We start from the raw sequence: 26,273 nt of genomic DNA, 5'->3' as shown, positions 1-26,273 counted from the left end.
ATGGATCTAACTCGATCAACCCGCAAATCGCATCAAACCACCTCGGATGTTAAAACACCAAAGTCGATGCCCGTCAACGCTGAACAACTCGCGACTCCGCCTGTCGACAAGAAAAGGTCTGCGGCGGGAAAACCAAGGCTGGGCGTTACCATCCGAAGGGCCGTCGAGAGTGACTTGGCTGATACTGTAAGTCTTCTCTGCGTCCGCGACCGTCTTTGAAAAAAACCGCAAAATGGATGTCTGACCCTCTTGTCCTGTGCGTTTCCACTCGTAGGTGCTCATCTTCTGGTCGGCTTTCAGCCCCTTTTACCCCTTTGATTCCACCGAGCCCCTTTCGCAACGCGCTTGCCATACCATCCGTCTTCGGCGAGCCGTACATCGTCAAAAGAAAGCTCTCGATAATCCTGGTTATTTGATACTTGTCGCTGAGGAAGAGCAAACCAAGGAGATTGTTGGATGGGCCGGCTATATAAAGCCGGAAGCTTGTCGTCTGTCTCACCCATGGATTGCCGAAGATGAAACCTTGAAGACGGACGAAGATCGAGAGGCTTGGGAAGGTGTAGACAGGAAGGTACACAATGGCAAGTCTAGTGTATACGAGTATGTCCCGGTTGAGAGCTTGACACTGATGCCGATGCCCGTTTTCGCGACCGGCGATCGTGATCAGGCCTTTGGAAAGGCTGTGACGAGTACAGGTGGAAAGTCCTCGGCGCCGACCTTGATCACTGGCGAGTCCACATCCTAGTCACACCACACCTGCTGACTCGCTTTGCGTTGTGCGACCCAAAGCTGATTTCGCATCGACCTTTTCCTGGTCATTTTGCTTCAACTTGATCTAGGGTTCTGGCCCCTCTGGCCGTGAAGCCTTCTGCGCAGGGACAAGGGGTCGGTACCGCTCTTCTGCAACACGTCAATAGTCTCGTCGATACCGACAACACGCCTGCCGGACCGAGTCCAATTTACCTCGATGCTAGCAAAGCGGGTCAGCAGCTCTACCTCAAAATGGGATACGAATTCTATGGAGACAGGGCTAGAGATTTTCCGGGAATGATTCGTTGGGGAAAGTGTAAAATGCCAAGGCCGGAGGAGTAGTTTCGCTCTGAAGCCAATTGTGCGATAGTGCCTGGGCGAACCCGTTACGTCGATATTTGGGCATGCATATTGGCTTCCAGGTATATATTTGCGTATCGCCGGTGGTGAGACGATTGGTAGTGCTCTGAGATTGAAAGGAGTGGATATATCGATCATCCACAAGCTCTTACCCTGAAGCCGATATAACAACGAATTCGACCCAAAGTTATAAGCCAAGCATGATTGAACTAGGGATGAGCAGGCCGGCAGTTTGGCTAGCGCTTCCCGCAGCGGTCTCGGTGGTGTTTCGAGAGACCGCGTATGCTACGGGTTCGATCTGATGGCACTGCCTCCCCCTTCCTATTCCGACCGCCAGCTTCCCCTTCTGTATTTTGGCCACGCTTGCCCCAATGGCTTTGGGGTCAACGATCCCTCGGTGGAGCTACAAGGATATGTCAGCACTATCCACACATTCGACCGGAACCTGATGTTACATATAGATGATCCTAGGGGAGTCTGAGCGTCCTTTAACACAGCTCGCCTTCTTTCCGTTTTGCTAGGCCAGTAGCGCTACTGTAACACGCGAGGTTTCAGGACTTGTGCGTTTCAGAATTAAGATTCGGTGAAACCATCCCTCACGCGCCAAGGCGACAATCTTATGACTCCTCCAAGGCTGGGGCAGATAAGAGGCAGTTATTCATGCGAATGATTCAGAACGGGGAAGCATACAATTATATGATTCCTTTGGATACAGATTGGTCGCATTCATTCCTCCCACGACCTCCTCCTTCGGCGATTCTCCTCCTCGTCCTCTTCCGCAAATGTGCCTAGTAAGCGACAAACGAGTCCAAGATCCTCCTGACCTCTCGACTGTCCTCGCCCTGACCTCCGGTAGTGAAGTGCGAAGGCGCGATAGGCATCCCGTTGAAGGAGCTAGCGGCGCACATGGTGTACGCTCCCATCTCTCCCCAACCGAGCCAATCTCCGACCTGAATCCCTCGAGGCAAGTGAACGAGGTTTCTCACGCAATCGATCGAGTCGCACGTGGGACCCCAGACCGAAGCGCGTTCAGTGTCCTTGTAACCCATGGTGACGGTCAAGTCCTGAGCGAGGTGGACGTTGGGAGGAGGCGGGCCAGCAAGACGAGGGATGGCGCGTTCGACGTCCTGACCGATCGTCAACGGGTAAGGGTGAACGATCTGGTGATCGAACATGATACAGTTGAACGCGCTGTAAACGCCGTCGTTGATGTAGTCTATCAACGTGAATCGAAACGCATCCAGATCAGCTTCGGTGATCCTTAATATGAATGGTGGACTATGACAGTAGACTTACACATGACATCGGCACCTTCGCCCTCGACCTTTTCAACCATCTGAACGTCCTCGACAGATTCCTCTTCCAGCGCCTTTCGTCGAGCGATGATGCTAGTCGCGAGCGTAAACGCGGGAGCGACCAAGAACCTGCCAGGCTCGGCGACGACCCTGACCCCTTCAGCAACGGGAAAGTAGACCTCCAAGCTGTCCCTGAGGACCTTGCTCATCTCGTCAAACACGACCGCCTCGAAACCTCCGCCGACGTCCAAAAAGGTGAATCGGTACCCCTCGGCTTTACCCATCTCGAATACCTGCTTGGCCCTCCAGACGGCGTCTGCGAACTGCATCGGGTCCTTGCAGCCAGAACCGACGTGGAAGGAAACCCCAATGACATCCAGACCGAGCTGTTTGGCGAGCTTGATCAACCCGGCGCAAGTCGACAAGGGAGCTCCAAACTTGAGGCCGAGTCGACAGAGAGACTTGGAATCGTCCGTCAAGATTCGGAGGACCAATTTGGCACCCCTATGAGACCTGGCAATCTTGTGCAACTCGTCGGCGTTGTCAAACGTCATCATTTCGACCCCGCTATTGGCCGCGGCTCGGATGAAGCTGACGGGCTTGCACGGGTTGGCAAAGATGATTCTGTCCGGGGAAGGCGCCGAGGGGAGCGAGAGCACCGTGTTGATCTCGGCGACCGAGGCGCAATCGAACGAAGTGCCCATGAGGGACAATAGGTGAAGGACAACGGGGGAAGGGTTACACTTGACCGCGTAGAAGATCTCGACCCGATCACCTAGAGGAGATTGCTTCCACTTCTTCACGGCCGAATAGACGTCCGAGAGGTCGCCGACGAAAAAGGCCGACTCCTCGCCGCTCAACTCGGCTTCGTGGATCTTGGCCTTGATCAAGTCATCTACGGTAGCATCGTGTACGGGGACGAGGGCGTCCTCGTTGATGCCCAACTCGCTAGCCGTCTTGCCACGGGGAGAACCGGGAGGAGGCGTAGGAAGAAAAGGGTTGAACGCGTTGTTCAAGGGGAGAGTAGCAAGCCGGTCATTGCTGCCGGCATTCTCCTCGAGCTTGCGAAGGTATTCATTCAAGGGCTGACCGATGGAACCGGACGCCCTCTCGGCGACGAAACCTTCGGGTTGCTCGTTCGGGACGAGTCGGAGGGTTTGCTCCTCAAAGCACGAAGTGGTGACAGTCGCCATGCGGGTATGAGAGTTGCGCGGATACGAAGGTTTTCTAGTTCCTGTTCTCGTTTAGAATTCTGTTTGTCTACTGTCGCAGGGTGCGTAGTAGTGCCTTTTGGATGTTATTGTTGAAACCTGGTATGGGCTGAAGACTGTACTTTCTCGTGCGTGTCAGAATACGAACGAGAAAAATGTCGGATAGCACGATCCTGTGTCTATTTTCCTCTTGCTGCTCTTCTTCGACGGTCGATGGGTATAGGTCTTGGCAAGTATGCGAGAGGGCGAGGGGGGTTTTTGCAGAGTTTGTTTTGGTTGTTTTGTGTTTTACGGTATAGCTGAGGCTTGATTAGGGCGGCTCTCCTTTAACGGTCACCCACTCGAGGCAGAGCAACCTATCGATCCGGCGATACAGCAGACGATCATTCACAAGTGAGTCTCGTTATGTTACGATCCGCTACGAGACCATCGCGTGGCTCACCTAGGGTCTTCTTGCCTCACAGGTGAAGAAATGATGGAGGTTTGGTGTGGATAGGAGAACTATTCGATCCCACTCTATCGGTGGCGTCCCCTGAATTTATCAAGGAAGGCGATCGAAAGAGAATGAGAGGGAAGAGCTATGGGGTAGGAGGGGAAAGCGATGTCAGTATGGACTCGCTCGTGTGGCAATTGTTTTTTTTTTCGCTCGCGTTTTTTCCCGCTTCGCATTCGTGCCGACTTACCTCTGCCTATTGATGGTCAGAGTATTGGGATAAGGTGGCCGGGTATAGGCTTTCGCTTTGAACGAGTCTTGTGTATGTGTATCTGCTTTTTCGATGAGCTAGAGTTGGGACGGGGTGGTATCGATGGAATGAGTGAAGATGATGAAGATGATGATGATGATTCGATGACAGAGGTCGAGAGAGGTCGGAGAGATTCATCGAGGAACCGCGTCATTTGCCTCCGGGGAAGCGTGATGATCGATTCCAGCCAATTAGAAGCGCAAACTCAGCCGCGTCGCCGTCATAAGCGCATCCGCTTTCCTCTCGCGCGTGCACGCCCTCTTGTTTCAGAATCGAAACACGCCCGCCCCTCGAAGCTTCCTTTTGATGAGACCTGTGGAGATCGTAACGTTTCAGTCAAGACAGGCGTTCCTGACAAAGGGGGAATCTCTGCATGTTTCCGAGGTCGATGTGACTTGGGAGGTTATATATCAGGATCAACACCGCAACAATCTGTTCGCTATACGCTGTGCACGAACGGCTTCATCAGCTCAATCCCACCCCATCATCTTCTAATCGCAAAAGAGACCCAAGCAAAACGACAACCACAAATACCATGACATCTACCTACCACCTGATCAAGTCCCATATCGAGCACCTCTCCCAGGTCCACCTCGCATCCCCCCTCTGGTCCTCTCAGTCCAACCAGATCCTAGCCTTTCTCCGCGCGTTCCACACCCCGTCATTCTCCGACCCCAAACCTTCCCTCGAGCGCGCTCCTTCGTGGAAGACCCTCTGGGGCGACATACGCTGGAAAGACCCCGCTGATGACCGTTGGTGGACAGGTGTCGACGAGGAGAAGCTGACCGAAGAGGTCCGGGAAATGGGCGTGGACACTCTCCGGACGTTCCGGATGGAGCTCGACCGTTTCTTCTCCTCCCAGTTGATCGGAGAAAACGTCCAGGTTAATAGACCGGAGGAGGGACCGAATCCATTCGAGAGGTCCTCGTGCGATGTCGCTTGGGAGATCCTACAACCCCAATCTGACACTGCTCATTTCTTGAACGAGATCGTGGTCCGGCTGAAGATCACCCTAAGGTGGACGGACGACAGCCTTCGTCGATACCGTCACAAACACATCTACCGGGAGTTCCAGGTTAATCAGCCGTCTCAGTTCAAGCCGGCTCTGATGCGCGGCAATTCGAACTTTCCGGGTGATTGTGCTATGGCCATGGCCGCAGGTGATCAAGAGATCCAACACTTGGAATACGCTAGTATCCCCTTCGTCCACCCTCCCGCACGCGAACATGAGAGACCGTCCCGGTCGTTCTCCTCGTCCGTGTCCGAGGACACCGTTGTCGGTCCAGACTATACCGACGATGACGAAAAGGCCGGAATGACGATGACCGAGATCGAGGTCAAGGCCTGGGCTAGGCAATTTGGCGATCTGGACCGGAGTGAGAAGCGTGGGCTAGCACTGGGGTTGGGGGAGAAGTTGAGGTTGAAAGGGACCACGAAGGTAGATGTGTCTAAAAGATGAGCATGTATATATCGAGATCTGCCTCATCTGTGTTACTATGCCCATGTCGCGTGCGCAAGGCATACGATATGACATGTTGATATGACATTCTTCACCTTCTACGATTCAATTCACGCATTCGGCGTTTGCCGCCAGGTCCTTCTGACTTCCACGTTCAAGCTGACTTGTGGTCCAGCCAACAAACATTCATGAAAGACGTCTTACGCGCCATTGAGTTGCACATCTTGTTTCGAGCCGCTCGACATTACTTAGTCTCCTGGATGTCATGGGGATCCACGACCATCGTTAATTTGCGTGGCTAAACCTTAGAGCTGCGGCTAGTCCATGTAGATCCTACCTGCACGGCGATCGTGAAACTCGCTTCGCTCGACGTAACGGTGATCGAAACGATCTCGGCGATGGGATCCGATTTACTCGAAGTTGCGGATGTCAGGCAAGGAAGCGGTTGCAAATTCCGGGTGAGGGAAAGACTAGGAAGCCGACGGCAGGCAGAGACGGTCCCGGAAGATCGGCGAAAATACCCAGTCAGAAGGAAGGCATTGCTTCGAAAAGATTATGATCATGTGCCAGAATCACACGCACCCAAACCTTGAAGAAATCCTTGTGGTATTCCTATTGGAATTCCATGCTGATGGCCATTTGAGAATATTTTGTTTCACTTTAATTGCATCGATATATTACAGCAGTTTCATCACATCAACCCTTGCTTCCCCGTCCTTTTGCCATCGACCGCGACCTGCCGAACAACAAAGCCCAGCCTCAAGCCTTGGCCTGATCGTCGGCCTTGAAATCCATCGAGATCGAGTTGACACAGTGTCGCTCGTCGATCGGGTTTCCAAACTTTTCGCCCTTAAAGACGTGGCCGAGATGTCCTCCGCCTGTACATCGAAGAATCAATGGCACAACATCACGGTCAGCTCAACAAAAAGCCAGAGGTCGGAGAGTGATCTGTAAGGCTGGAACTGGACGTACAGTTGTTACAAACGATCTCGATCCTCTCCATGAACATGCTCCTATCCACGTTCCTCCCTACTGCGCCGGGGATGGCTTCGTAGAAAGCAGGCCAGCCGCACCCAGAGTCACTATGACCGTCACAGATCGATTCGAAATTGCATGCGTTCCCGTCAGTCCTGGTGTATAAAATTGGTGTTCATCTTTGAATGTCAACTCACAATTTGGTCTTGGACTTGTAAAGGGGAGCGTCACATGCTCCACAAGCTGTACAGGCGGAGGCGGAGGCGGAGATCAGCATAGAGCCTAGCGAGAGAGAAGCGGATATCATCCAAAAAGAAACGCACTGTATACACCGTCTTCCTTGTGCTTGTTGTACTTTCCTGAACCGGGTGCTTCAGTTCCCTTTTGCCTCAAGACTCGGAACTAAGTAAACATCCCGAGAGAGCAGAATGAGCGATTTGAACGAAACGCGGATACCATGGACCGGACTCGTGCTCACCTGCTCGGGACTCAACTGGGCCCTCCATTCCGAATCCTGCTTGACGACCTTGGGCTCCAAGGGAGCCTCGTCGTTTCCGATATCGTTCCTGCCCATACTTCCGAAACTAGCGGTATTACCCAGGTTGAAGAGTGAGAACGCGGCGAGAGGAGTTGTTGTGGCGACTCCGACTCTTGACGGGGTAAGGATGGATTTGCGTGCGAGTGGTGCGAGACGGTTCGAGGCTGTTCTCAAGATGGTAGGGAGCATGTATATGCTAAAGATCAAGACGATAAGGGATGTGAGGATGGTCGAGCGTGAGAGAGATGGCATATGAAGGTGGTAGTATCGAGTGGCAAAAGCTGGATGAGGGGTAGGTAGCAATTCGATGGTTCGTCGCTCAATCTGCCGCCCTCATCGCGCGTCCTCCCCCGATCGCCGTCTGCCTCGCTTCGATGACGTGTTCATGATGCCTCGATTTGATTCCGTAATTATACTTCCGGACGCGAGAAGCTGATTAAGTAAGCCGTCAACCCTGGACAGTGTCCGAGGTCATTATAGAGTCTACAAGGTCATGGTCGTCGAGATTGTTGTAGATTCAAGGTCGATAAATAGTCACTCATCGCCCTTCTTCGACCGTGTATTTCACCACAAGATGCCTCACTCTCATCATAGCCACTCGGGCCAATTCTGTCGTCATGCAGCGCAAGGCTCCACGCTGGAAGACGTGGTCCTAGAAGCCATCCGGAAGGGATTTAGAACCTTTGGCCTTTCCGAGCACTGTCCGCGATATCAGCAGGAGGACCTGTACCCGGAAGAAGTGAGTCTCGACATCTTGGTACAAGAAATCTGTCTCTCAAGCTCATATGTAATGTTTCGATGGTTTGTCGACCTTTACGACAGTCAGACTTGACACCCTCCGACCTATACACCACCTACCTCTCCTTCCTCACTGAAGCTCACCGTCTCAAAACCCTCTACGCCTCGCAGATCAACCTCCTCGTGGGCATAGAATCCGAGTACATCACCGACTCTGACTTGTCCGCCCTCGAGCGTCTATTGCAAGAACAAGGTGGCCGGATACAATACGTCGTCGGGTCGGTCCACCATGTGGACTCTATCCCCGTGGATTTCGATGTCTCGACTTTCGAGACCGCCCTCACCCACTGCAAAGCGACAAGAAGCTCCCCCGACAATTACCTCAAAGTTTACTTCGACGATCAGTACAAGATGTTGAGGAGGATCCAACCCATGGTCGTAGGCCACTTTGATCTGTGCAGGTTGTTCGCCCCCGAGATCCAACTAGATGCCGACATGGGGATATGGGAAAAGGTGGTCAGAAACATCGATCATGTGATCGGGTATGGGGGCCTGTTCGAAGTCAATGCTGCTAGCTTTAGGAAAGGCTGGGATCAGGCTTATCCTGGCAAAGAGGTATTACAGGTGAGCTTCGAGCACGCATTCCCGCAGATTAAATCGACAGAAACGATATTGACGTTGCACCTTCATCCGGTCTTGACAGCACATTATCGAAAAATCCGGCCGACTATGCCTCTCAGACGACTCTCACGGGCCTAAAGCTGTCGGTCTCAACTATCTCAGGATGAAGGACTATCTAGTTCAGAACGGAATCAAGGAGATTTGGTATCTCACCGACCAGGAGAGTCGGGATGGCAAGGTCGTAGCTAAGCGGTACGAGGGCGATTGGACGACAGACGAATTTTGGGACAAAGTCCGATTGTAGTGTCGAGTGGCGTCAACAGGTGCCAGGCCGCAGTGCGCAAAAGACGTTGACCACACCGGATTTCTTGTCCCTTCAAAAACCAGCGGGGAAAGATTGATTTTGACATAGCTCAATGCTTTCTATAACCAAACTCGGTAGTACATTCTAAGTCACGGAAGGACCCGAGTTGATTGCCCTTTGAAGAGCTGTGACCGGCGCCTCTCGGAATCTGCGAGCTACCTTCTTCCGATCCTGGTAGAATTCTTGCAAGGGCCCTTAAGACGTTGTGCATCTCTGGACATTCTGGGTCACTCATGGCTGCTGATCGTGAGCTTGAGACGGCAATGTGATCGATCGTCCTGCTACAGCATCAACTGTAATGCGCAAGAATCGCACTTGGTTTATGTATCGCCACGGATCCACGCAAGAATTCTGTGCTTCGCTCACATTGGATAAAATGCTGGCGTTGACGACTGGATTGTTACAAAATAACGCCACCGTATGTTATTGCTACAATGGGCTCTCGCCTACATGTCCGCCATCTCCGCATCGTTCTGGGCAACATCGTCCATACCAGCCTCGATGGCCTCTTGCTGAGCGTCCAAGGCGTCTTGCGCATCTGCAATGGCCTTGTCTTCCTCGAGCTGAAGTCGAAAAACAAAAACAAAGTTAGCGATGTCATCAAAATTGGTGCTCGGTTCTGGCGGGGACCCACCCTCTCGATGTTTGCCATGATCTCCTTGCGCTGCTGTGCAAGGTCGGCGTATCGGGATTGCAGATCTTGCTCCCTCTTCTCAAGCTTGGCGACCTCTTCGCGCTTCTCATCGATTCGTCGAGGTCCAGCGGCTTCTTCAGCAGCACGCAGAGCGGAAAATGTGTCATAATCCCGCTTCTGCTCTCTGAGAGCTGTGGTTGCAGAGATGATACGGTCGTTGAGCTTGCCATTGAGCATTTGATATCCACCGAGTTGCTTGCCCAGCTTCTTCTCAGACTTCGCAGCCTTGCCAGCCTCGGCTCGCATGCGCTCGTGGAGATCATCGATGATAGCAGCATAGCTGCTGTTCTGTTGAGGTTCCGAGATCTCGCGCTTGTCCAGCCACGCGTTTGAGTCGTGATCGAAAATGAGCTGTTCTCGCTCTACGCTCCACCCGCTGGTCATGAAACCCTGGTCCTCAATGGCCATAGTGTTGATGGTCTGTCGCAACTGAGAGTCGGTAGCCCCGGGGAAGCCGAGACCTTGTGCGAGCTCTTTGTGGATCTCGTCCCGGGCCGCGGTGAGTTCCGCGTCTTCCGGGATCTCGTATTGCGATACCGTTCCGGCCGGCACACTCGATCCGGGCAAGGGGTGAGCGATGGCGTCGTGCAGCATCAACTGAGCCAACTCGTAATCGATCAACTGGCAAGCCTCTTGCGTCTCGGCCGGCTGACTCTGCGAGGCTTCGGAAAGCTGATCAATGAGTCTTTGCAAATTGACAGCGACAGGCCGGGGAAGGTTCTGCTTGACAACCTCGCTTCGTCTGGCAAGAACCCGTTGCTCTTCCTCAATTCGAAGCTTTTCCAAACGAGCATCGCGCTCGGCAGCGTCTTCTTCGGACAAGATGGGCTGCTCCTCCTCTACCTCCTCAAGGCCGAGGTCATCGGCATCGAACTCGAAGTTGTTTTCGGGCTTGGGCAAGCTAGCGAAACCGGCGAGCAGCATCCGTTTGGCTTGCTGTTCACGCAGACGAACTTCTCGAGGGGTGTCACCGTAGTTAGTTTCGCCGTCTTCGTTGATGCTCAGGTTGTCTCGCATCGGGGTTCTGAGTGGAGTCTGACCGTACGTTGACCCGTTGGTCGTGCGTGGCGTTGCTCCGAAATCTTGACCAGCTCGCATGGGTGTCGCAAGTGGGTTAGGCGTAGCGGTGACCTGATGGCGAGGCGTAGCACTGTCGAAACCAGTACCCTCACCAGATGGCCTGTGCAGAGGAGTGTTCTCGTCTCCGAGAAGAGGGGTCTGAGCCGCCGTCATGTTTCGCAAGTTGAGTGCCTCCGCCATGATGTTATCCTCTGCAGGTCAGATAAAGATTAGTGATGATAATTTCGAAAACAGGACATCTACGACATACCTTGAGGAGCAGTTCGAGGCGTCTTTGCCGTCTTGGCTCGGCTTAACGCGTCATAGTCTCCGATCAATTCGCCAGCGGCTCCTTCTCCACCAACCATGTCCCTGGCCGCTCGGCTACTCCTTCCGATCTTGACGATGTCTTCCAACTCAGCCTCCCCAACCTGAGGTTGAGGCAAATTGAGCCGCCTCCTCTTGATGATCTGCTCGGTCTCCTTCAATTTTTGGATCTGAGCCTCACGTGCGGCAATGAACTGCGTGTTCTGCTGAGCTCCACCCTTGTCCTTCTTCTGCTTCTTCCTTTTGTCATCCTGGTCCTCTAGCTCTATTCGTCGCTTTCCTTCCAGCTGTCGAAGAGATTGACCGACGGGAGCAGCAAGCCTCTTGGCGTTCTCTTCATTAACATCGTAGAATCCGGGAGCGGGTTGCTTGTTGAAAGGGATATCGGCGTTGTACTGATCGCAAGGTTGAAACATCAGTCATTGTCGTGATCGCGCAGGGACATGGCAACGCGCGACTCACGTCCATACCAGCATTCTTCTTTGGCTTGTGACGAAGACTGTTCTTGCACGATAAGTAAGTCTCATGCACGACTGCGCGGAGATGCGACAACTTACATGATACCGGCAGCCTTCATCTCTCGCTTCTTTTGCAGAGCAGCCAGACGTCGCGCTTCCTCCAACTGCCTTTCACGAGCCTTTCGCTTGGCCTTTTTACCCTGAGTGTTGGCCAGACGAGCTCGAGCTTCCGAAAGCATTTCCTTCTCTGTGATCTCGAAAAATACACACACACATCAGTTCGTTTGTCCTTTCACATCATTCAAGAAGAGTACTGACCGTCTTCGTCCATATCGACGGGGTCGGGCCTGGCAGCCTTGGTTTCCTGGTCCACATCGACTTCACCAGGCTTCAAACGTCGAACATCGTCGGCAGCAGGAGCTCCCTCGCCACCTTCGGGTCCGGCTAATCCCAGCTCTGACGCTTCACGGGCCTCGGCCTCGTCCAACAGTTTTTGGTATCGCTCTAAACATTGGTTTGCGGTACGACCGACAATAGGAGCGATTGTTCTCCATTGTGTCGGCATCAACTTTGCCAGATGTAGCAGCTTCTCATCTTCCGTCTACAATATCCTGATTTGATTAGAGGAAGGTACCAAAGCTGTAATCGCTTCATGCTGCTCACCTTGGACCATTCGACCTTTTTGATGGACGGGTCGAGCCATTCGAACCACCTAGTATAGGGCGAGTGGAATCGTCATTAGCCTCTAAATCACCTATCGAGCCCTGAAAACGTTCGACTGACCTGGCCTTGCACTGCTTGGGGGTCTTTCGAACCAGCAGAGATGAGATACGAGCCCATTGCTGGAAGAAAGGTGGATATGTTAGCCAGGATGTAATTGAGTCACCTTGCGGCAAACGCCGAAGACGTACGTTCTTTCCGTACTTGGAGATGGCGGCTTTGAGGATTTCATCCTCTGTATGGTAACAAGCGAGGGAGATCATCAGTCAGTGTCTCACGAATATCGAGGTAACGAGGAACTCACCGGTGTTACGCCAGACACCACCCTTGATGATAATTCGTACCTGTTCATTCGGGAACCACGCACTCAGCGTCGTCCTTCGCGACTCCTTCGAGATCCGACTCTCACCATCTTGAATGATTCTATGAGCTGATTGAGCCAACAAGGGAAATAGGCAGCTGGTTTCAGGCTCGACTGCAAGTTACAGATTAGACAACGTATCAGGACGGCAAAGTCGACTCGATGAACAGGGTCGGTGAGCCTGAATACGGGGCATCGCGATCGCCTTAAATCGATGCGCGACTTTCCCACGCGCGTCGAGACCCTAGCCAAGTCAAGGGGATGGAGATGGGTATGATATATACGTTGAAGCTCTCACCGAGCGTTACAACCGGGCGTAGTATAGTATACAGTTCGTAAGGGGAAACAGATCATTGACGTAGAGGCGCTGGCGTGTGCTGCGCATAGTGTTGCCAAAAAGACATATCGTAAAAGAGAACAGAAATCTTGCGACACGAGTGGAGTCCACCTAAAACTCGCTGTCGCTGTCGTCGACGATCTCGAAGCCGTCAGAGCCTCCGCCGATGTGCGAAATGATCTCACAGTCGTCGTCGGAGAACTCGGGGGTTCGGTCGCCCCATCCGCTGCTGGAAGGGACAGGGGCGATCGAAGGCGAAGGCTGAACCGCAGCCTCTTCGATGGCAGGGGTAGGCGAGGCTTCCCTAGTCTCCGGGTCCGAACGAGGCATCAAGAGGGAAGACGAGCCGAGCTCCGACATCTCGGGCTTGGCGACTTGGATGCTATAAGAAAGGCATCCACGTTAGCATGCTATAACGGCTGCTATGTGTTTATAGTGAACTTACCGAATGTCAAGCTCATCTCCGAACGCCCTGCCTTGCTCGTCATGCAATCTGAACGTCCCGCTGAACGACTGTTCGGCCACAGGTACGGTCCTGTGGGGCAGTTGGACGGTGAACGACTCGCCGGGGGCAACCTTGTCAAGCTTGACGCTCTCGCTGATAGAGCCGAAAGAGTGACCAGCGATCAAACGGATGGTGTAGTCGCCCTCGAAGTCGACGTCCCCATCGTTGAGCATGGTCCAGATCTTGGTAAAGTTCGCATTGGGAAGCATGCAAAAGTAGTTGGGAATAGTCAAGTGATCGACAAAGCGACAGTCGGTGCGCATCGCCTTTTCGAAACGATCGGCCTCGCGGCTGAGGTCTTCGGTCTCTTCATCGGCAGCAACATCGGCGACCGAAGGGGTAGGAAGCTTGGGCTTGACATCTTCTTCTTCAGGCTCGGTCTGCACGTCTCGTTCCTGGACTTCCTTGACGTCATTGTTACTGAAGGACCACTCGAAATCCATGGCAGCGGGAACCTGTTAACGCATATGAAGACTTCGGTTAATCCCATTTCCCCGAGCTAGAACGCTCACATCTCTGACCAACCTTGAACTTGATCAACGGGTGGCTTTCGGGATGGTCATTAGCCGGGTCGGCTTCGCAATTCTCGCACAAGTCAAAGTCCGGGCAATCGGGATGAGCGCACTTGTAGCGGACGCCCAGAACGCGCTGATCGCAGTCTGTATTCGGGGTTCGGGTCAGCGCGTTGGCTTGAAAGGGAGGTCCGGCAAGGAGCAGACTCACGGTCACATCGGACGTTCGGATGGTATTCCTTGTATTCGTCTTTGCCTCGAATATAATCATCCGCCTGACGAATCGCCACCATATGGTGATCCGGATGGACCTGATCGATATCAGCAAAGCATCTCGAACAGCAATCCCACTGACCAAGAAAGCCAAGATCAGTCATCTCAATATTATAAACTGTAAAGGTAGGAAACTCACATCGGGGCATTCGAGACACTTGTAGCGAGTTCCACGAATGCTTTGACAGAAAAAGGATTTGGATATGAGAACACATTCCGACGGCTTCATAAAATGCTCTCGACTCACTCCTTGCGATCATCGCAGGCATTGCACCAGGCGTAATGCCTTTCGAGCCTTTTCTCCTTCTTGGTCTTGTTCCTGTTGTCGACAGCTCGGTGCTTGGCGGAACAATCTTGACCGTGACTGGTCTCAATGTAGCCAGCGATGTTGGGGTGGATCATCATCTTGAAGACATGATCTTGATCGTGAAGCTCCTCGTTGCGAATATGATACGGCAAGCAGTCGATGCAGAGGTCAAAGTCGTGGCACTACAAAGATTCGCATCATGATTAGCAGTTAGGCTAGACACACAGGTGTCAAGCGTCTGACTCACGTCAGTACACTTGAAGTTGATAAGCGTCGGATTCTGGTCACAGCCGTCACAGAGTCTAGTGTTGAACGTGAACGAGGCAAGACTGGTACCTGCTTTCTTGTGCGCAGGGACCTTGACGTCCACTTCAGGCTTCGTCTCAGAAGTCTGGGCAGGTTCATCTTGAGTGGAGGCTTCGGTAGGTTTCGATTTGGGCACGGCGGTCTCGAGCCTCTCCTTGAATCCTTCTTCAAAGGTAGCCAACTGGCCACCCAGGTTGCTCAAGAACCCCTCAAAGACGTGCTTGAGATCGTTCGCTACGGCGCCGGTAGTCTCTGTGACCTGCCTCTGGACTTGAGCGTGAGCGGCTTGAGCAGTCGCCTGAGCCTGGGTTGAGATTGCTTGGGACAGCGGTCCGACGTCGCGCAAGAGTTCGCTCAAAGTCCGCAGGGGTGCTCCTAAAGGTTGACCGGGAGAAGATGAAGGAATGTCGTTGATGTCCGGGAAAGCAGCGTAGGCCGAAGGAATCTGACCATAGACAGGATGTTCTTCCCACAAGGAGCGGGGCGGATGAGCAGAGCGCGCTGGTTCAGCCCTGGCGTTCGCGTCGTCGACTGTCGGGCTCAGAGGAGGCAGTCCGCCGGGCATATGGGGAGCCATAAAAGGAGAGACTCGCCGCGGAGCGTGTTGCCTGGAGGTGCTATTTTTGCGAGCAGCACGAACAGCTGCGAGAAGAGCTTCAGGGCTTGGAGTCGAGATAGGTCGAAGCTCCTTGGTCCCAGACGCTGACTGGGTCTCATCTTCGGGCGGAGCAGCGGAAGACATGGCCTGCTCCAGGATCCTCTGCCTCTCCTTCTTTATCTTCTCGTGCATCGACTGTCGTACCTTCCACGTCTCGATCATCTTGGTCGTCTCTTGCTGGGCTTCTTGGTTCCTCTTGAGCTCCCTTTCGACGACGGGCATGTTGGGGCGGTGTATGGCGATCAAGGTATTGATCTTCACGACGACAGCTTTCATGTTTTGCTTCAAAGTCGCCACCTCGCTCATCTTTTCGGCACGCTTCTGCAAGATCTGCAATCGACCTTGATAGTCTTCCTCGTCGATTTCGTTCTCCTGAACGAGAAGACTGGCGAGTTGTTTCTGAAGGGCGAGGATGGCAACCTCCATAGATTTCTTCTCGGATTCGAGTTGCTTCATGTCCGGCTGCGAGTTGACGTACGCGTGGAACTTTTTCGCAGAGGTCAATTTGGGATCAGTTTGGAGGAGGACTTGGAGGGTCAAGGTCGGGTTCGTGAACTTGACATCGGCTTGTCGGTACGCCTTTGCAGCCTGTTCGTATCTGCGCAAGTAGGAACAGATGCGTGAGCTTGGTCGTTCGTGTAAGTCACAATTGTCAACAGCTTCCGGGCTCACTCCTCTTCAGAGCACACATGCTGTTAGACGATTATACCATGTCAGCCTTTACTCCGGACTAGGAAGCGATATCACTCACCCTCAGGAACTTGGCACCGGGAATACTACTGTCGACACTCATGTAGATGTGCCACCAGGCAATGGCAGCGTCGCTGGCGAGGCCAAAGGCATCTCGAAGCTGACCAGGAGAAGAAGAGGCGAAAACAGTCCAATCAGCCGACATCCGTGAAATATCGTGCTTCTCAGCCCGTTTTGATCAGTGAGAAACTTACCTTGGCGTTGATGATCGCATGAGGCGGGATAGCGGGAATTTCAAAAAGGATGACCTTGGTCTGGTTCCCGTAGGTCGCCTTGATGGTGAACGACATGGTCGCGGTCGGTCTTGACCAGGCTTCTCGCGAAGAAGCTGAAGGCGAGATGTAATGGTTACGGTGAACGGTCACCGCTTTCTTACGCAAGGAGATTGGAGGAGTATGTACGATTACTTCGGTCTTGAGGTGACCGATGAAGCTGGGAAGGAGAAAGGGGGGATGATGATAGTCTGATGTGTTGTTGCCCTTTGAGATGTGGTGGTGATCTTATCAAACGAAGCGAGAAGGTCGAGAGCGCTGACGACAGGTTCCCGGGCAAAGCCGAGGTTGACTTGGAAGCGCATATCTGAAATGAACAACGCTGTTGCTTTAGCTTTAGACGTCTCCCGGTTCCTCAAACTTTCGCCGATAGCCGTCGGCCTTCTTTGCGTTCGACGCTGTCTCCTAGGAGTCTTGCATAAGTAGTAGCGTAAAAGTACATGCCTAGCAGGTTCTCCTGCACACACAGGTTTCAGTTTCGATAAACAGTTGCCAAGCTGTACATTATCTCTTAGGAGGTTGCTTTTGCTTCGTAAGCTAGAGGATCATAGAGGGAAAGAAGGCGCCATCGAATCTTGTTGCTCGGCGCCTGCTCAGCCTCTAGGGAACACGCCGGTGGGAAAGGAGAGTCCGGTCGAAGCCTCGAAATCGGTCACGATCTGACGCCAGTCGGACGGAGCGAACCCATGTGGCATCGGGGGAATGAACCTCCCACTTTCCACCGCGTCCAAGATCTTCTGGATGAAGGAGCCGACGCCGTTATGCATCTGCTGCTCGAATTTGATCGTCTCGCCAGCTTGCGGGCGGACAATCTTAATGGATTTGTACGGGATCTGATCAGATTCACCGTCGCCATCGGCCGTGTAGACGAGATGAACCGTTTTGAGAGCCGGAACTCGATCAAAAACCAATTGAATAAAGAGGTAAAACTCCGGACTGGCTTGTCTGCCGGTCTGTTTTCCGGTCTTCGAATCGATATCGAGTCCGAGCGACTCGAGGATCTCGTCCGGTGAGACTCCAGGACCACGGAGGAACGACATCTTCCAGCTGAAGTGGACGGTTAGGTGTTCGAAGCTTCCGGTCGAACGCGAAAGCCACCCAAGATAGCCGTTCTGTTACGCCATCGAGCTCAGGTCAATCTATACTCTGCCGTCTCGATTTTTGGGAAGTTGACGACTCACCCATTGCGCTGCCCTGATACTGCCCGGATCAATGCAGCAGGTAGGGACGTTCAGCCTGAGAGCTTTCAGAGGGCATGGAAAGTCGAGGAGAAGGTCGCGAAACCCTATGAGTCCCGTATCTTTATGGGTACAGCCGCAGGTCGAGAGACCTGGAAGGGTGAGCTGCAGGGTGCTCAGAGACTGTAGATTTCGGCAGAGCTTCTTGATAAACCTGTCCCACATCAGGACAGTCTCAAGATTGTCAGGATGATCCTCTTCCTTCCGCTGGAAACCAGGGCACGCGACATGAAGCTTTTTGAGATGCGCGATCGGGAGGGAGGTAGGGGTCTGAACTCCAGTGATATGCATATCAATCCTCTCCAGGCTGGTCGGCAGGGGAACCCTGCAATAAGCCAGACGTAGGCACTCGTCGGAGATATCCTTCACGTTGGGAAGGGTCTTCAGGAGTCGGTCGAACTGATAAGTCCACGGTTGTTGCCCCTCCGACTGGTCTCTTCTAGTGGACGGGGGAAAGGAAACGTATCTTTCAGCAGGAAAGAACATTAGCCAGCAATCCCTCGAGGTCTTCACGACACCACAACAAAGCTTACCGTACGTATTGCCGAGTTTCAACCGTGAGGCATTCTTCGGCTCTCTCGACCTGGTTGAGGGTGGCCAATTCAAGAAAGCCGGCGATCTTCCTGGAGAAGATGTTTTGCCTAAAAGTTTTGTTCACTTGAGATGCGGCATCTAGTTCCGAGGAAAGGGGAACTGGCCTATAGGCCCGCTCATCCTCCTTCGAAAAGAAGCGAGATAGAACAGGATAGACCTCAGGGTACATGGCAACCGATGTGGTTGCTAGTGTGTCGACGATAGAGTCGATGATGGGAGCGGGTACATCATCCAGACGCCAAGGACTAGGAGGTAATGCGGGACCGAAGGTGTGTCTTGCTTGTTTGTCGGTCATATCGGTGCTGAAGGAACTTGGGATCGAGGGATTTAGGAAAAATCGAACGGTTTGTGAGCGTCTGCGAGGTGTTGGCGGTAGGCAACGGAGTGGTCAACAGATATCAATTGTTTCTAGTATCGGTGGCATATGGCATAAGATTTGATCGCGGATCGCGGATTGTGAAAGTGATATCGAGCGGGTGGAACGCGCTGTCGTACTCGTGAAAAGCGCAGGGCGAAAGCATTGTAATCGCGTCGAAGCATTAGGGCGACAGGAAGTGCCAGTTGCTTTCTGTCAGAGGTCAGAGATCAGAGAGAGAAAGGATTGATCGCATCTTTGTTTTGACGAGCCTATCGACGTGATTGCCGGTTTCCAAAGGAGGCTCTTAAAGTGAAACGCGAAATGTCTTACACGCGTAGAGCCATCTCAGTGAGGATGATCATCCCTGATCCCTGACCAGCCAATCGGCAACAACGAACAGGTAAGATCCATCGTATGCGATGACGATCCGAGCAAGGCATCTTGATGGGTCAACCAGCCTGGCAATGGACGTCTGAGATTCGGAGATCAGAGATCGTCCCGTTGCCCGTTGTCGCATAGTTCGCGCCTTTGTCGATGAGCGACAACAATTACCTGGATTCGCGCTACTGAGTTGTCGCGCGTTTCACTTGTTCTTCGGCACTGCGACGATCATCGCGACAATCGCGAGCATCACTTCATGTTGCTCGCATCGCTCGCTGCTCCTCCAACTCTTTGATCCGATCAATCTTGTTCGCTCATCACAGCTGCAACCCTTGCTGTTGTATCCTCTGCCTTGCTTTCTCACGCGATCGTCTTTGCGGTTTGCTGGAACATTCCGGTCAAACTCTATGGAGGACCGTCGAATTGTCGAATCGAACAACAAGTATACGCGCTGTACAACGTCACTTTAGGGATCTCGAATGGTCGATACGTTCGGTTCGTAGATCTCAACATTCTCATCCTGAAGTCTTCTTTCCCTCTGTCTATACGCACCTCTTCCTGTCACCTTGGCAAAATTATCAAACTCACCTCAGAACCATGCCCGACATCAAATCAAAGGAGCATGGACCTGAATTGCCTCCATCCAAATGGCGTCTACAGCAGGTACCCCAGCCAGTGCTCGATTCAGTAGTCGACGCCCTAGCAGACCTTCCTCAAACACAAGGATATAATCGAGCGTGGAAGTCTAGCCTCCTGAGCGTTGCCGATCAGCAGAGGTTCCCATTCATCCCTCTGTCGGCGGATTTGAAGGCGATGTCGATGACAAGCAAGGCGTTTCGTCGAAATGTCTTTTCCCGCAAGATCGTTCCCTACATTGAGCTCAAAACACCCAAACAATATGCAGATGCAGAAAGAATGCTAACCCGCGAAAGTCGTCGCTACGTACGGTAAGATAAGGTCTCGATTGAGCGAGACGTGATATAATCCTTCGAACTGAACAACACCGTATTTCCGGCAAACACAGATACATTGCCTTCTTACCGCTTCCCAACGTGCACAACAAAGCACCGGTAATCGGTTTCCAAAGAAACCTCCTCCAAACCATGCCACATCTCGAAAATCTGGCTGATGAGACCAGACGAGTTGCGCTTTTCGAGATACCCTTACCACCTCGTATGAAGCGGGTTGCCTTGATCGTCGGCGTCTGGCATCACGCACCACCCGCTCCCATGTCGGTCAGATACTTGGGAACGCTCCGCGTCGAACCGTCCTCGATCGCTGGGGAGGAGGGCGATACTCCCAAGAGAAGAAGAGAATTCCTCGATTGGCCCAACAAGGTTCGCAGCCTTACGGCCAATCTCGCGGAGCTCGATGAGTTATACCTGTCTCCGCCGCCTATGGGGACCTGCGGCTGTAGCCACACCAAGGAACGCCCCCCACTTACAGAGTGTCTCCAGGACCTCTTAGGGCCGGCGCTGCCCCCGATGAAGGTTCTTCACTACAGTGTCCCTTGGTGTTCGACTACACCGGGAGATCTGCGATGGACTCACTGGGTATGTTGCATACAATACTATGCTTGTCCTGATGACACCTACTGATCGAATCGCTCGGTCTTCTCGCCGTATGAATATAGTGGGCATACCTGGGCTGGCTTTCGTCCACCGAGGGAAGTTTCGAAACGCTCAAGATCTCGATGCATTGGGACATGAGCTATTTGAGGGGACCCGACGTGACTCCGCCTCAAGTCGTGGCATCTATGGGATTCCGTGTCAAGGGAGAATATGATGTAGGCGAACGAGGCGCAGTCGAGTTCAACAGCTGGATTCAACCTCTTTTCGAAAGAGTCTCTGCCCTACAGGAGATCCATATCACCTTCACGTACACGTTACCTGGAGGTCCCGTCCGGTCCCCGATCAGGACTTCGATCATTGAACGCCCTACGGCCCCTGGGCGCAAACCCCGCGCGAGCACCAAGATGCCCGCTGATCTGCAGCAGCTGGGACAAAGGATTTTGAACATCCTCCATGCTGGCCTCTATGTCCCCCGACCACAGCATCGTCCCGACCCTCCGGCCGGACATCACCCTTGATCGTCCCGCAGGAATATGATGGATGTCTCATCGAGGCAGACGCATTCACAGGCGGATATGTCGACAGTCGACATACATTGCGATTCCCCATCAAGTCCCGCGCTTCTTACCGCCCACACGTCTCGAGAGAGAGAGAGCAAAACTGTCAATATGCTAGAAACATCTGGAAACACCCGGATTTATGCACTTATGCGATACATACACGTCGCCATGTGGCTTTTGTTTCCTAAAGTAATGGCAATGGTGAGCAGGTTTGAAACAGTGACGCATGGCGGACGAAATCTGTGGGAGCTGTGCGTACAAGTAAGATGCAGCAAGATCTATATACGTCGAACCGGTCAGCACAGCGAACAGCGAACTGGCTGACCTGAGTGGATCGCGCCCGACGACTGAGACGTGGAGACCCTGACATGATACTTGCTATGTGCCAAGCTACGTGCTACGTGATGCACATGGGCGCTGTCGATCGAACGTTCTCGATGAAACTGTCGACCTCGCGCGCTCCGATCGATCTGCATTATCGGGTAGAGCGTCCGGACCCGGGGTATCGTTATCTTCGTCATCACGCCATCGATGCATCGCCTTCTCGGGACCAGAGGAGATGGCTTGCCTCGATGGGCTCGGTTACCCGGGTCGAGTTCGTAATTCCAGTCGACGAGTGTGGGACGTGTGGGGAAGGGTATGGACGTTGCAGGTCGCGATTGGCTGTGACGCGATGTGATACTCGTATATCCGCGGTACACACCTGTTTGCTCGACCTCGATTGCCCCACGAGCCCACGATCACCTCCCCGATAGGGATGGTTCGATGGCGCCGAGCTGGAAAAAAAAGTCGGGGCGGAAGCAAATCACGTGAGGAGGGGGGGAGCGAGGGAAGGAGGGGAATGGCCCGGGCGAGAACGTTGGATGCGCTGTCGTGTCGTGTCGTGTCGTGTCACTCGGGAGAGAGAGTACTTGAACGTTCATCCTCGTATTCATACCCACAACCTCGCCCCCTTGTTGCACGCTCCTACCCTTCTACCCTCTCTCAAAAACATCTTGGCTGTTCATTCTAGCTAAGACTACCCCCTCCTATCCCTCTTACAAAACCTACCCAAAAAACAATCCAAAAAGATGGCTACCAAGTCTGCCGTTTTGGGTTTCCCCAGGATCGGTATGTTCGACTCTTTTGCCGTACCTTCTCGATGACCTGTCCCGGCTGATCACCTCGAAATCCTCTTTTCTCTCCACCTCTTAAAGGACCCAACCGTGAGGTCAAGAAGGCTGTCGAGTCTTACTGGGCTTTCAAGACCTCGGCCGAGGATCTCGAGGCTGCCGTCAAGCAGGTCAGGAAGCAGAGGTGGCAGTCGATCGCCGACAAGGGTGTCGACTCGATCCCTTCGTGAGTTTACATGCCAGAGTAATATGAGCGTCGAAACGAGCCTGGGATATTGACTCTTGTGCTCGCTTGATCTTGCTCTATCGCAGCGGTGACTTCACCTTGTACGACCACTTCCTCGATGCCGCCAACGTCGTCAACGCTATCCCCGAGAGGTACACCAAGTCGGGTCTCTCGGCTTTGGACATTGCCTTCGGTGAGTTCGGGTTAACTCTTGACCGCCTTTTGGACTGTTGCTGATTCTCCCATGCTCGCTTCTGCTTTCCGCAGCTATGGGACGAGGTCGTCAACAGCTCGACAAGGGCATCGACCTTCACGCCATGGAGATGAAGAAGTGGTTCGACTCAAACTACCACTTTGTTGTCCCCGAGATCTCGCCCTCGACCCAGTTCAAGTTGAACAAGAACAAGTACCTCGACGAGTACAACGAGGCCAAGGAGTTGGGCATCACCACCCGACCCGTCGTCATCGGACCCATCACCTTCTTGGCCCTCTCCAAGGCCGCTCGTGACGCCCCTGCCGGATACGAGCCCCTGTCCGCCCTCGACTCGCTCCTCCCCGTCTACGTCGAGTTGTTGCAACAGCTCAAGGACGCTGGTGTCGAGCACGTCCAGATCGACGAGCCCGTCCTCGTCCAGGACAAGGGAGAGTCGCTCGGTGCCGAGTTTGCCAAGGTCTACAAGAAGTTGTCCGAGGTCTCGCCCAAGATCACCTTGACCACCTACTTCGGCCGATTGGGCAAGTCGCTCGACTTTGTCAAGGACCTCCCCGTCTACGCCGTCCACATCGACCTCGACAGGGCTGCCCAGCAGTTCGACGAGGTTGTCGCCGCCGTCAAGCCTACCAAGTTGGTCTTGTCTTTGGGTCTCGTCTCGGGTCGATCGATCTGGAAGAACGACCTCAAGGCCAGCAAGGAGAAGGCCGAGAAGGCCATCGCCGAGTTGGGTCAGGACCGAGTCGTCGTCTCGACCTCGTCCTCGCTCTTGCACACTCCCGTCACCTTGACCTCGGAGACCCGATTGACCGACGAGCAGATGTCGTGGTTGTCTTTCGCCCTCGAGAAGTGTGACGAGGTCGCCGTTCTCGCCAAGGCCTTGAACGGAAACACCACCGAGGCCTTCGAGAAGAACACGAAGGACATTGCCGCCCGACGAGAGTTCGAGCGAAACTCGGACTCGGCCGTCCGGGACCGTCTCGCTGCCATCACCGAGAAGGACCTCAAGCGATCCGAGGAGTTCCCCGCCCGACGAGCTGCTCAGGTCGAGTACCTCGGCTTGCCCAAGTTCCCCACCACCACCATCGGTTCTTTCCCCCAGACCAAGGAGATCCGTGTCGCCCGTGCCAAGTTCAACAAGGGCGAGCTCTCCAAGGAGGACTACGAGAAGGCCATGGAGCAGGAGGTCGAGACCGTCGTCCGATTCCAGGAGAAGTGTGGTCTTGACTTGCTCGTCCACGGTGAACCCGAGAGGAACGACATGGTCCAGTACTTCGGTGAACAGTTGAACGGATTCATCTTCACCCAGTTGGGTTGGGTCCAGTCGTACGGATCCCGATACGTCAGGCCCCCTATCATCGTCTCGGACGTCAGCCGATCGGGACCCATGACCGTCCGATGGTCCAAGTACGCCGACTCGCTCACCAAGAGCCCCATGAAGGGGATGTTGACCGGACCCGTCACCGTGAGTCTCTCAGCGGCGATCGTCAGCGTTGTCTAGATCATCTATCTGACCTCGTTTGCTGTTCTTTCCAGATCTTGAACTGGTCGTTCCCCCGAGCCGATGCCTCGCGAGAGGTTCAGTGCAAGCAGCTCGCCCTCGCTTTGAGGGACGAGGTCGCCGATTTGGAGGCTGCCGGTATCAAGGCCATCCAGGTCGACGAGCCCGCTATCCGAGAGGGTCTGCCCCTCCGAAAGGCCGACTGGGACAACTACCTCGAGTGGGCCGTTGCTTCTTTCAGGTAAGGCTTATAGATGGAGAAATTATAAGACATTCTGACTGAGCCCTACCCCCTTCATATAGGCTTTCTACCGCCGTCGCCGAGTCCAAGACCCAGATCCACTCCCACTTCTGTTACTCTGACTTCAACGACATCTTCGCCCACATCAAGGCCCTCGACACCGACGTCATCTCGATCGAGGCCTCCAAGGCCGACATGAAGTTGATCCAGACCTTCAAGAACGAGGGATACAACTCTGGTATCGGACCCGGTCTTTACGACATTCACTCTCCCCGAGTACCCTCCGAGGAGGAGATGAAGGAGAAGGTCAAGACCATGTTGGAGATCCTCGACGCCAACAACTTCTTCATCAACCCCGACTGTGGTAAGTATCATCTCCTTTCCTTGCAAACCCCCACGCAAAGAGACCGAGGCTGACTCGCCACTTTTCGTTCACGCAGGTCTCAAGACCCGAGGTTGGACCGAGACCGAGCAATCGCTCAACAACCTGGTCGGTACCGCCAAGTGGGCCCGTGCCACTTACGCCTAAGCCCCTCATATTACATCCGGAATGCGTTCAACGGCATTGCCAACACCAAAACGACCTCTTATGACGAACCGCGACGATTGCCGCTCTGTCGGCGGGCTCTGAGCCCACTTGTATCATGTTTTAGTTAGAACTTTCGGGTCGTATACAATCGTTCAACAACGACCAATGATAACCGAACGTAGAGGATTTGAAGTCTGAAGCGAGATTAGTAGCTGCTTGGCAACGGCCGTTTGTGTGCGGTTTTGAACGATTCGTCGTATATTCTCGATCCTCTGTCCCCTCTATATATTATATACAACCCGATGATGACTTCGTTCATCACTTGACGAGCTTGTCGTTCCTATCCTTCTCTTCGTACCGCTCGAACCTTGGCAAGCCGTCGTCTGGGACTTGACACCAATCCACCCGATCCTCCAGCCAGATGTGATTCGTCGGCATCAACGCCCGTTTGGCCACGTCTCTATCCTTTTCGCTCGTCCCGCTTTCGGCGTTCATGTCCACCTCGAGGAGGGCCGTAGGGACAGAGATGATCCCCGAAACGTCTTGATCTGTGATCATCACGGGCGTTCCACAGTCCGCACACAAATTCCTCGTGCAGCACCCCGCTCGACGACGTAACAACGAGCCCGTCGTCTCTCTCTCCCCGTCCGCTTTTAACGGCTTGATAGAGTTGTTGTCACTACTGTTATCGCCTTTGTTGTTCAGATGATCATGACGACCTTGCCATCGAAGAGAGTCGGCTGGAAAGATGCTCCATGTGACGAAAGGTGCTGCGTGGGCGATCCTACACGCCTTGCACCAGCAATGGACGGTCGAGCTGGGGGTCGAAGTGAATGACCATTCGAGGGCGCCGCAAGAGCACGATCCGGTGTAACGTGACATGGTAGCTGATAGCTGGTAAGCTGGTAGACGTAGACCTTGCAGATGGGTGATCACGCTCGACGAGGGTTCCAGCGTTTAATGGGGACAGGTGCAGGTGACCCCCCGAGGGAATGTGTGTGTGCCCCTGGTCGGTCCGTGCTCGGCTCGACTCCGGCAAAGGGGGCAGGGGGTGGAGGTAGATTACGTAAGAATGGTAACCCAAACGCAATCAACACCGAACTCTCCTATCTACTCGCAACTCGAGGTGTACGAGGTGTAGGTACCCCTCATCCATCT

General features: G+C 53.6%; 11 protein-coding genes across 11 annotated transcripts; 5 read left to right on the top strand and 6 right to left on the bottom strand.

Annotated features, from left to right (window-relative positions):
- Positions 1-66: 66 nt before the first annotated feature.
- Positions 67-1,289, top strand: HD553DRAFT_352021 (acyl-CoA N-acyltransferase; the record flags this gene model as incomplete). The annotated part of the gene is made up of 4 exons (XM_046183657.1): positions 67-186; positions 275-581; positions 668-728; positions 840-1,289. The coding sequence occupies 4 exons, from the start codon at positions 67-69 to the stop codon at positions 1,090-1,092; spliced, it is 741 nt and encodes a 246-aa protein (XP_046034029.1). The 3' UTR covers positions 1,093-1,289.
- A 609-nt stretch (positions 1,290-1,898) lies between these two features.
- HD553DRAFT_344780 (pyridoxal-dependent decarboxylase) lies at positions 1,899-3,598 on the bottom strand (the record flags this gene model as incomplete). Its single annotated transcript, XM_046183028.1, has 2 exons — positions 1,899-2,326; positions 2,407-3,598. The coding sequence occupies 2 exons, from the start codon at positions 3,596-3,598 to the stop codon at positions 1,899-1,901; spliced, it is 1,620 nt and encodes a 539-aa protein (XP_046034028.1).
- Positions 3,599-4,647: 1,049 nt separating this feature from the next.
- Positions 4,648-5,912, top strand: HD553DRAFT_316918 (uncharacterized protein). Its single transcript, XM_046180688.1, has one exon. The coding sequence runs from the start codon at positions 4,895-4,897 to the stop codon at positions 5,816-5,818; it is 924 nt and encodes a 307-aa protein (XP_046034027.1). The 5' UTR covers positions 4,648-4,894; the 3' UTR covers positions 5,819-5,912.
- Positions 5,913-6,447: 535 nt separating this feature from the next.
- On the bottom strand, positions 6,448-7,645 carry HD553DRAFT_316917 (Mss4-like protein). The gene is made up of 5 exons (XM_046180687.1): positions 7,272-7,645; positions 7,117-7,195; positions 6,991-7,036; positions 6,791-6,900; positions 6,448-6,696 (listed from the first exon to the last, which is right to left on the bottom strand). The coding sequence occupies exons 1-5, from the start codon at positions 7,581-7,583 to the stop codon at positions 6,578-6,580; spliced, it is 666 nt and encodes a 221-aa protein (XP_046034026.1). The 5' UTR covers positions 7,584-7,645; the 3' UTR covers positions 6,448-6,577.
- Positions 7,646-7,841: 196 nt separating this feature from the next.
- Positions 7,842-9,173, top strand: HD553DRAFT_113034 (histidinol-phosphatase). Its single transcript, XM_046176436.1, has 3 exons — positions 7,842-8,070; positions 8,154-8,693; positions 8,773-9,173. The coding sequence occupies exons 1-3, from the start codon at positions 7,906-7,908 to the stop codon at positions 8,992-8,994; spliced, it is 927 nt and encodes a 308-aa protein (XP_046034025.1). The 5' UTR covers positions 7,842-7,905; the 3' UTR covers positions 8,995-9,173.
- Positions 9,174-9,420: 247 nt separating this feature from the next.
- On the bottom strand, positions 9,421-12,786 carry HD553DRAFT_316898 (pre-mRNA splicing factor component-domain-containing protein). The gene is made up of 11 exons (XM_046180686.1): positions 12,722-12,786; positions 12,617-12,656; positions 12,504-12,547; positions 12,376-12,434; positions 12,256-12,304; positions 11,911-12,193; positions 11,692-11,839; positions 11,597-11,633; positions 11,079-11,529; positions 9,689-11,019; positions 9,421-9,617 (listed from the first exon to the last, which is right to left on the bottom strand). The coding sequence occupies exons 1-11, from the start codon at positions 12,722-12,724 to the stop codon at positions 9,501-9,503; spliced, it is 2,562 nt and encodes an 853-aa protein (XP_046034024.1). The 5' UTR covers positions 12,725-12,786; the 3' UTR covers positions 9,421-9,500.
- A 140-nt stretch (positions 12,787-12,926) lies between these two features.
- HD553DRAFT_316895 (uncharacterized protein) lies at positions 12,927-16,611 on the bottom strand. The gene is made up of 10 exons (XM_046180685.1): positions 16,591-16,611; positions 16,323-16,504; positions 16,244-16,263; positions 14,855-16,169; positions 14,548-14,789; positions 14,440-14,479; positions 14,239-14,377; positions 14,041-14,174; positions 13,456-13,970; positions 12,927-13,392 (listed from the first exon to the last, which is right to left on the bottom strand). Exons 2-10 carry the CDS (start codon positions 16,464-16,466, stop codon positions 13,122-13,124), a joined length of 2,820 nt encoding a protein of 939 aa, XP_046034023.1. The 5' UTR covers positions 16,467-16,504; positions 16,591-16,611; the 3' UTR covers positions 12,927-13,121.
- Positions 16,612-17,186: 575 nt separating this feature from the next.
- Positions 17,187-18,888, bottom strand: HD553DRAFT_352014 (uncharacterized protein; the record flags this gene model as incomplete). The annotated part of the gene is made up of 3 exons (XM_046183656.1): positions 18,365-18,888; positions 17,775-18,297; positions 17,187-17,705 (listed from the first exon to the last, which is right to left on the bottom strand). The coding sequence occupies exons 1-3, from the start codon at positions 18,718-18,720 to the stop codon at positions 17,187-17,189; spliced, it is 1,398 nt and encodes a 465-aa protein (XP_046034022.1). The 5' UTR covers positions 18,721-18,888.
- Positions 18,889-20,959: 2,071 nt separating this feature from the next.
- Positions 20,960-22,090, top strand: HD553DRAFT_316889 (uncharacterized protein). The gene is made up of 3 exons (XM_046180684.1): positions 20,960-21,479; positions 21,555-21,573; positions 21,675-22,090. The coding sequence occupies exons 1-3, from the start codon at positions 21,269-21,271 to the stop codon at positions 22,048-22,050; spliced, it is 606 nt and encodes a 201-aa protein (XP_046034021.1). The 5' UTR covers positions 20,960-21,268; the 3' UTR covers positions 22,051-22,090.
- A 108-nt stretch (positions 22,091-22,198) lies between these two features.
- On the top strand, positions 22,199-25,277 carry HD553DRAFT_336814 (putative 5-methyltetrahydropteroyltriglutamate-homocysteine S-methyltransferase). The gene is made up of 7 exons (XM_046182250.1): positions 22,199-22,405; positions 22,492-22,633; positions 22,720-22,826; positions 22,901-24,309; positions 24,381-24,586; positions 24,649-24,950; positions 25,027-25,277. Exons 1-7 carry the CDS (start codon positions 22,366-22,368, stop codon positions 25,113-25,115), a joined length of 2,295 nt encoding a protein of 764 aa, XP_046034020.1. The 5' UTR covers positions 22,199-22,365; the 3' UTR covers positions 25,116-25,277.
- Positions 25,247-26,188, bottom strand: HD553DRAFT_316883 (Mss4-like protein). Its single transcript, XM_046180683.1, has one exon. The coding sequence runs from the start codon at positions 25,995-25,997 to the stop codon at positions 25,434-25,436; it is 564 nt and encodes a 187-aa protein (XP_046034019.1). The 5' UTR covers positions 25,998-26,188; the 3' UTR covers positions 25,247-25,433.
- Positions 26,189-26,273: the final 85 nt, after the last annotated feature.

The sequence above is a fragment of the Filobasidium floriforme genome, assembly GCF_021052385.1.
Source record: "Filobasidium floriforme strain CBS 6241 chromosome Unknown HD553scaffold_21, whole genome shotgun sequence".
NCBI lineage: Eukaryota > Fungi > Basidiomycota > Tremellomycetes > Filobasidiales > Filobasidiaceae > Filobasidium > Filobasidium floriforme.
Note: the sequence above shows the minus strand (reverse complement) of the source record. Positions and strands in the feature narration are given on the sequence as shown.

What these genes read in the sequence shown, in the direction of transcription:
- HD553DRAFT_316918 (XM_046180688.1), top strand. Translation starts at nt 4,895, where the DNA reads ATGACATCTACCTACCACCTGATCAAGTCCCATATCGAGCACCTCTCC.
- HD553DRAFT_316917 (XM_046180687.1), bottom strand. Translation starts at nt 7,583, where the DNA reads ATGCCATCTCTCTCACGCTCGACCATCCTCACATCCCTTATCGTCTTG. An exon ending in CCCAGTTGAGTCCCGAGCAG is followed by an intron (nt 7,196 to 7,271) that starts GTGAGCACGAGT and finishes ATGTTTACTTAG; the next exon opens with TTCCGAGTCTTGAGGCAAAA. An exon ending in TACAAGTCCAAGACCAAATT is followed by an intron (nt 6,901 to 6,990) that starts GTGAGTTGACAT and finishes TGACGGTCATAG; the next exon opens with TGACTCTGGGTGCGGCTGGC.
- HD553DRAFT_113034 (XM_046176436.1), top strand. Translation starts at nt 7,906, where the DNA reads ATGCCTCACTCTCATCATAGCCACTCGGGCCAATTCTGTCGTCATGCA. An exon ending in AGGACCTGTACCCGGAAGAA is followed by an intron (nt 8,071 to 8,153) that starts GTGAGTCTCGAC and finishes CCTTTACGACAG; the next exon opens with TCAGACTTGACACCCTCCGA. An exon ending in CTGGCAAAGAGGTATTACAG is followed by an intron (nt 8,694 to 8,772) that starts GTGAGCTTCGAG and finishes CGGTCTTGACAG; the next exon opens with CACATTATCGAAAAATCCGG.
- HD553DRAFT_316898 (XM_046180686.1), bottom strand. An exon ending in CGTCGATATGGACGAAGACG is followed by an intron (nt 11,840 to 11,910) that starts GTCAGTACTCTT and finishes TCGAGATCACAG; the next exon opens with AGAAGGAAATGCTTTCGGAA. An exon ending in TCATGGCAAACATCGAGAGG is followed by an intron (nt 9,618 to 9,688) that starts GTGGGTCCCCGC and finishes TTTCGACTTCAG; the next exon opens with CTCGAGGAAGACAAGGCCAT.
- HD553DRAFT_316895 (XM_046180685.1), bottom strand. Translation starts at nt 16,466, where the DNA reads ATGTCGGCTGATTGGACTGTTTTCGCCTCTTCTTCTCCTGGTCAGCTT. An exon ending in CCGGTGCCAAGTTCCTGAGG is followed by an intron (nt 16,264 to 16,322) that starts GTGAGTGATATC and finishes ATCGTCTAACAG; the next exon opens with CATGTGTGCTCTGAAGAGGA. An exon ending in GGAGATGAGCTTGACATTCG is followed by an intron (nt 13,393 to 13,455) that starts GTAAGTTCACTA and finishes CCTTTCTTATAG; the next exon opens with CATCCAAGTCGCCAAGCCCG.
- HD553DRAFT_316889 (XM_046180684.1), top strand. Translation starts at nt 21,269, where the DNA reads ATGATGGATGTCTCATCGAGGCAGACGCATTCACAGGCGGATATGTCG.
- HD553DRAFT_336814 (XM_046182250.1), top strand. Translation starts at nt 22,366, where the DNA reads ATGGCTACCAAGTCTGCCGTTTTGGGTTTCCCCAGGATCG. An exon ending in TGTTGACCGGACCCGTCACC is followed by an intron (nt 24,310 to 24,380) that starts GTGAGTCTCTCA and finishes TGTTCTTTCCAG; the next exon opens with ATCTTGAACTGGTCGTTCCC. An exon ending in TGGGCCGTTGCTTCTTTCAG is followed by an intron (nt 24,587 to 24,648) that starts GTAAGGCTTATA and finishes CCCTTCATATAG; the next exon opens with GCTTTCTACCGCCGTCGCCG.
- HD553DRAFT_316883 (XM_046180683.1), bottom strand. Translation starts at nt 25,997, where the DNA reads ATGTCACGTTACACCGGATCGTGCTCTTGCGGCGCCCTCGAATGGTCA.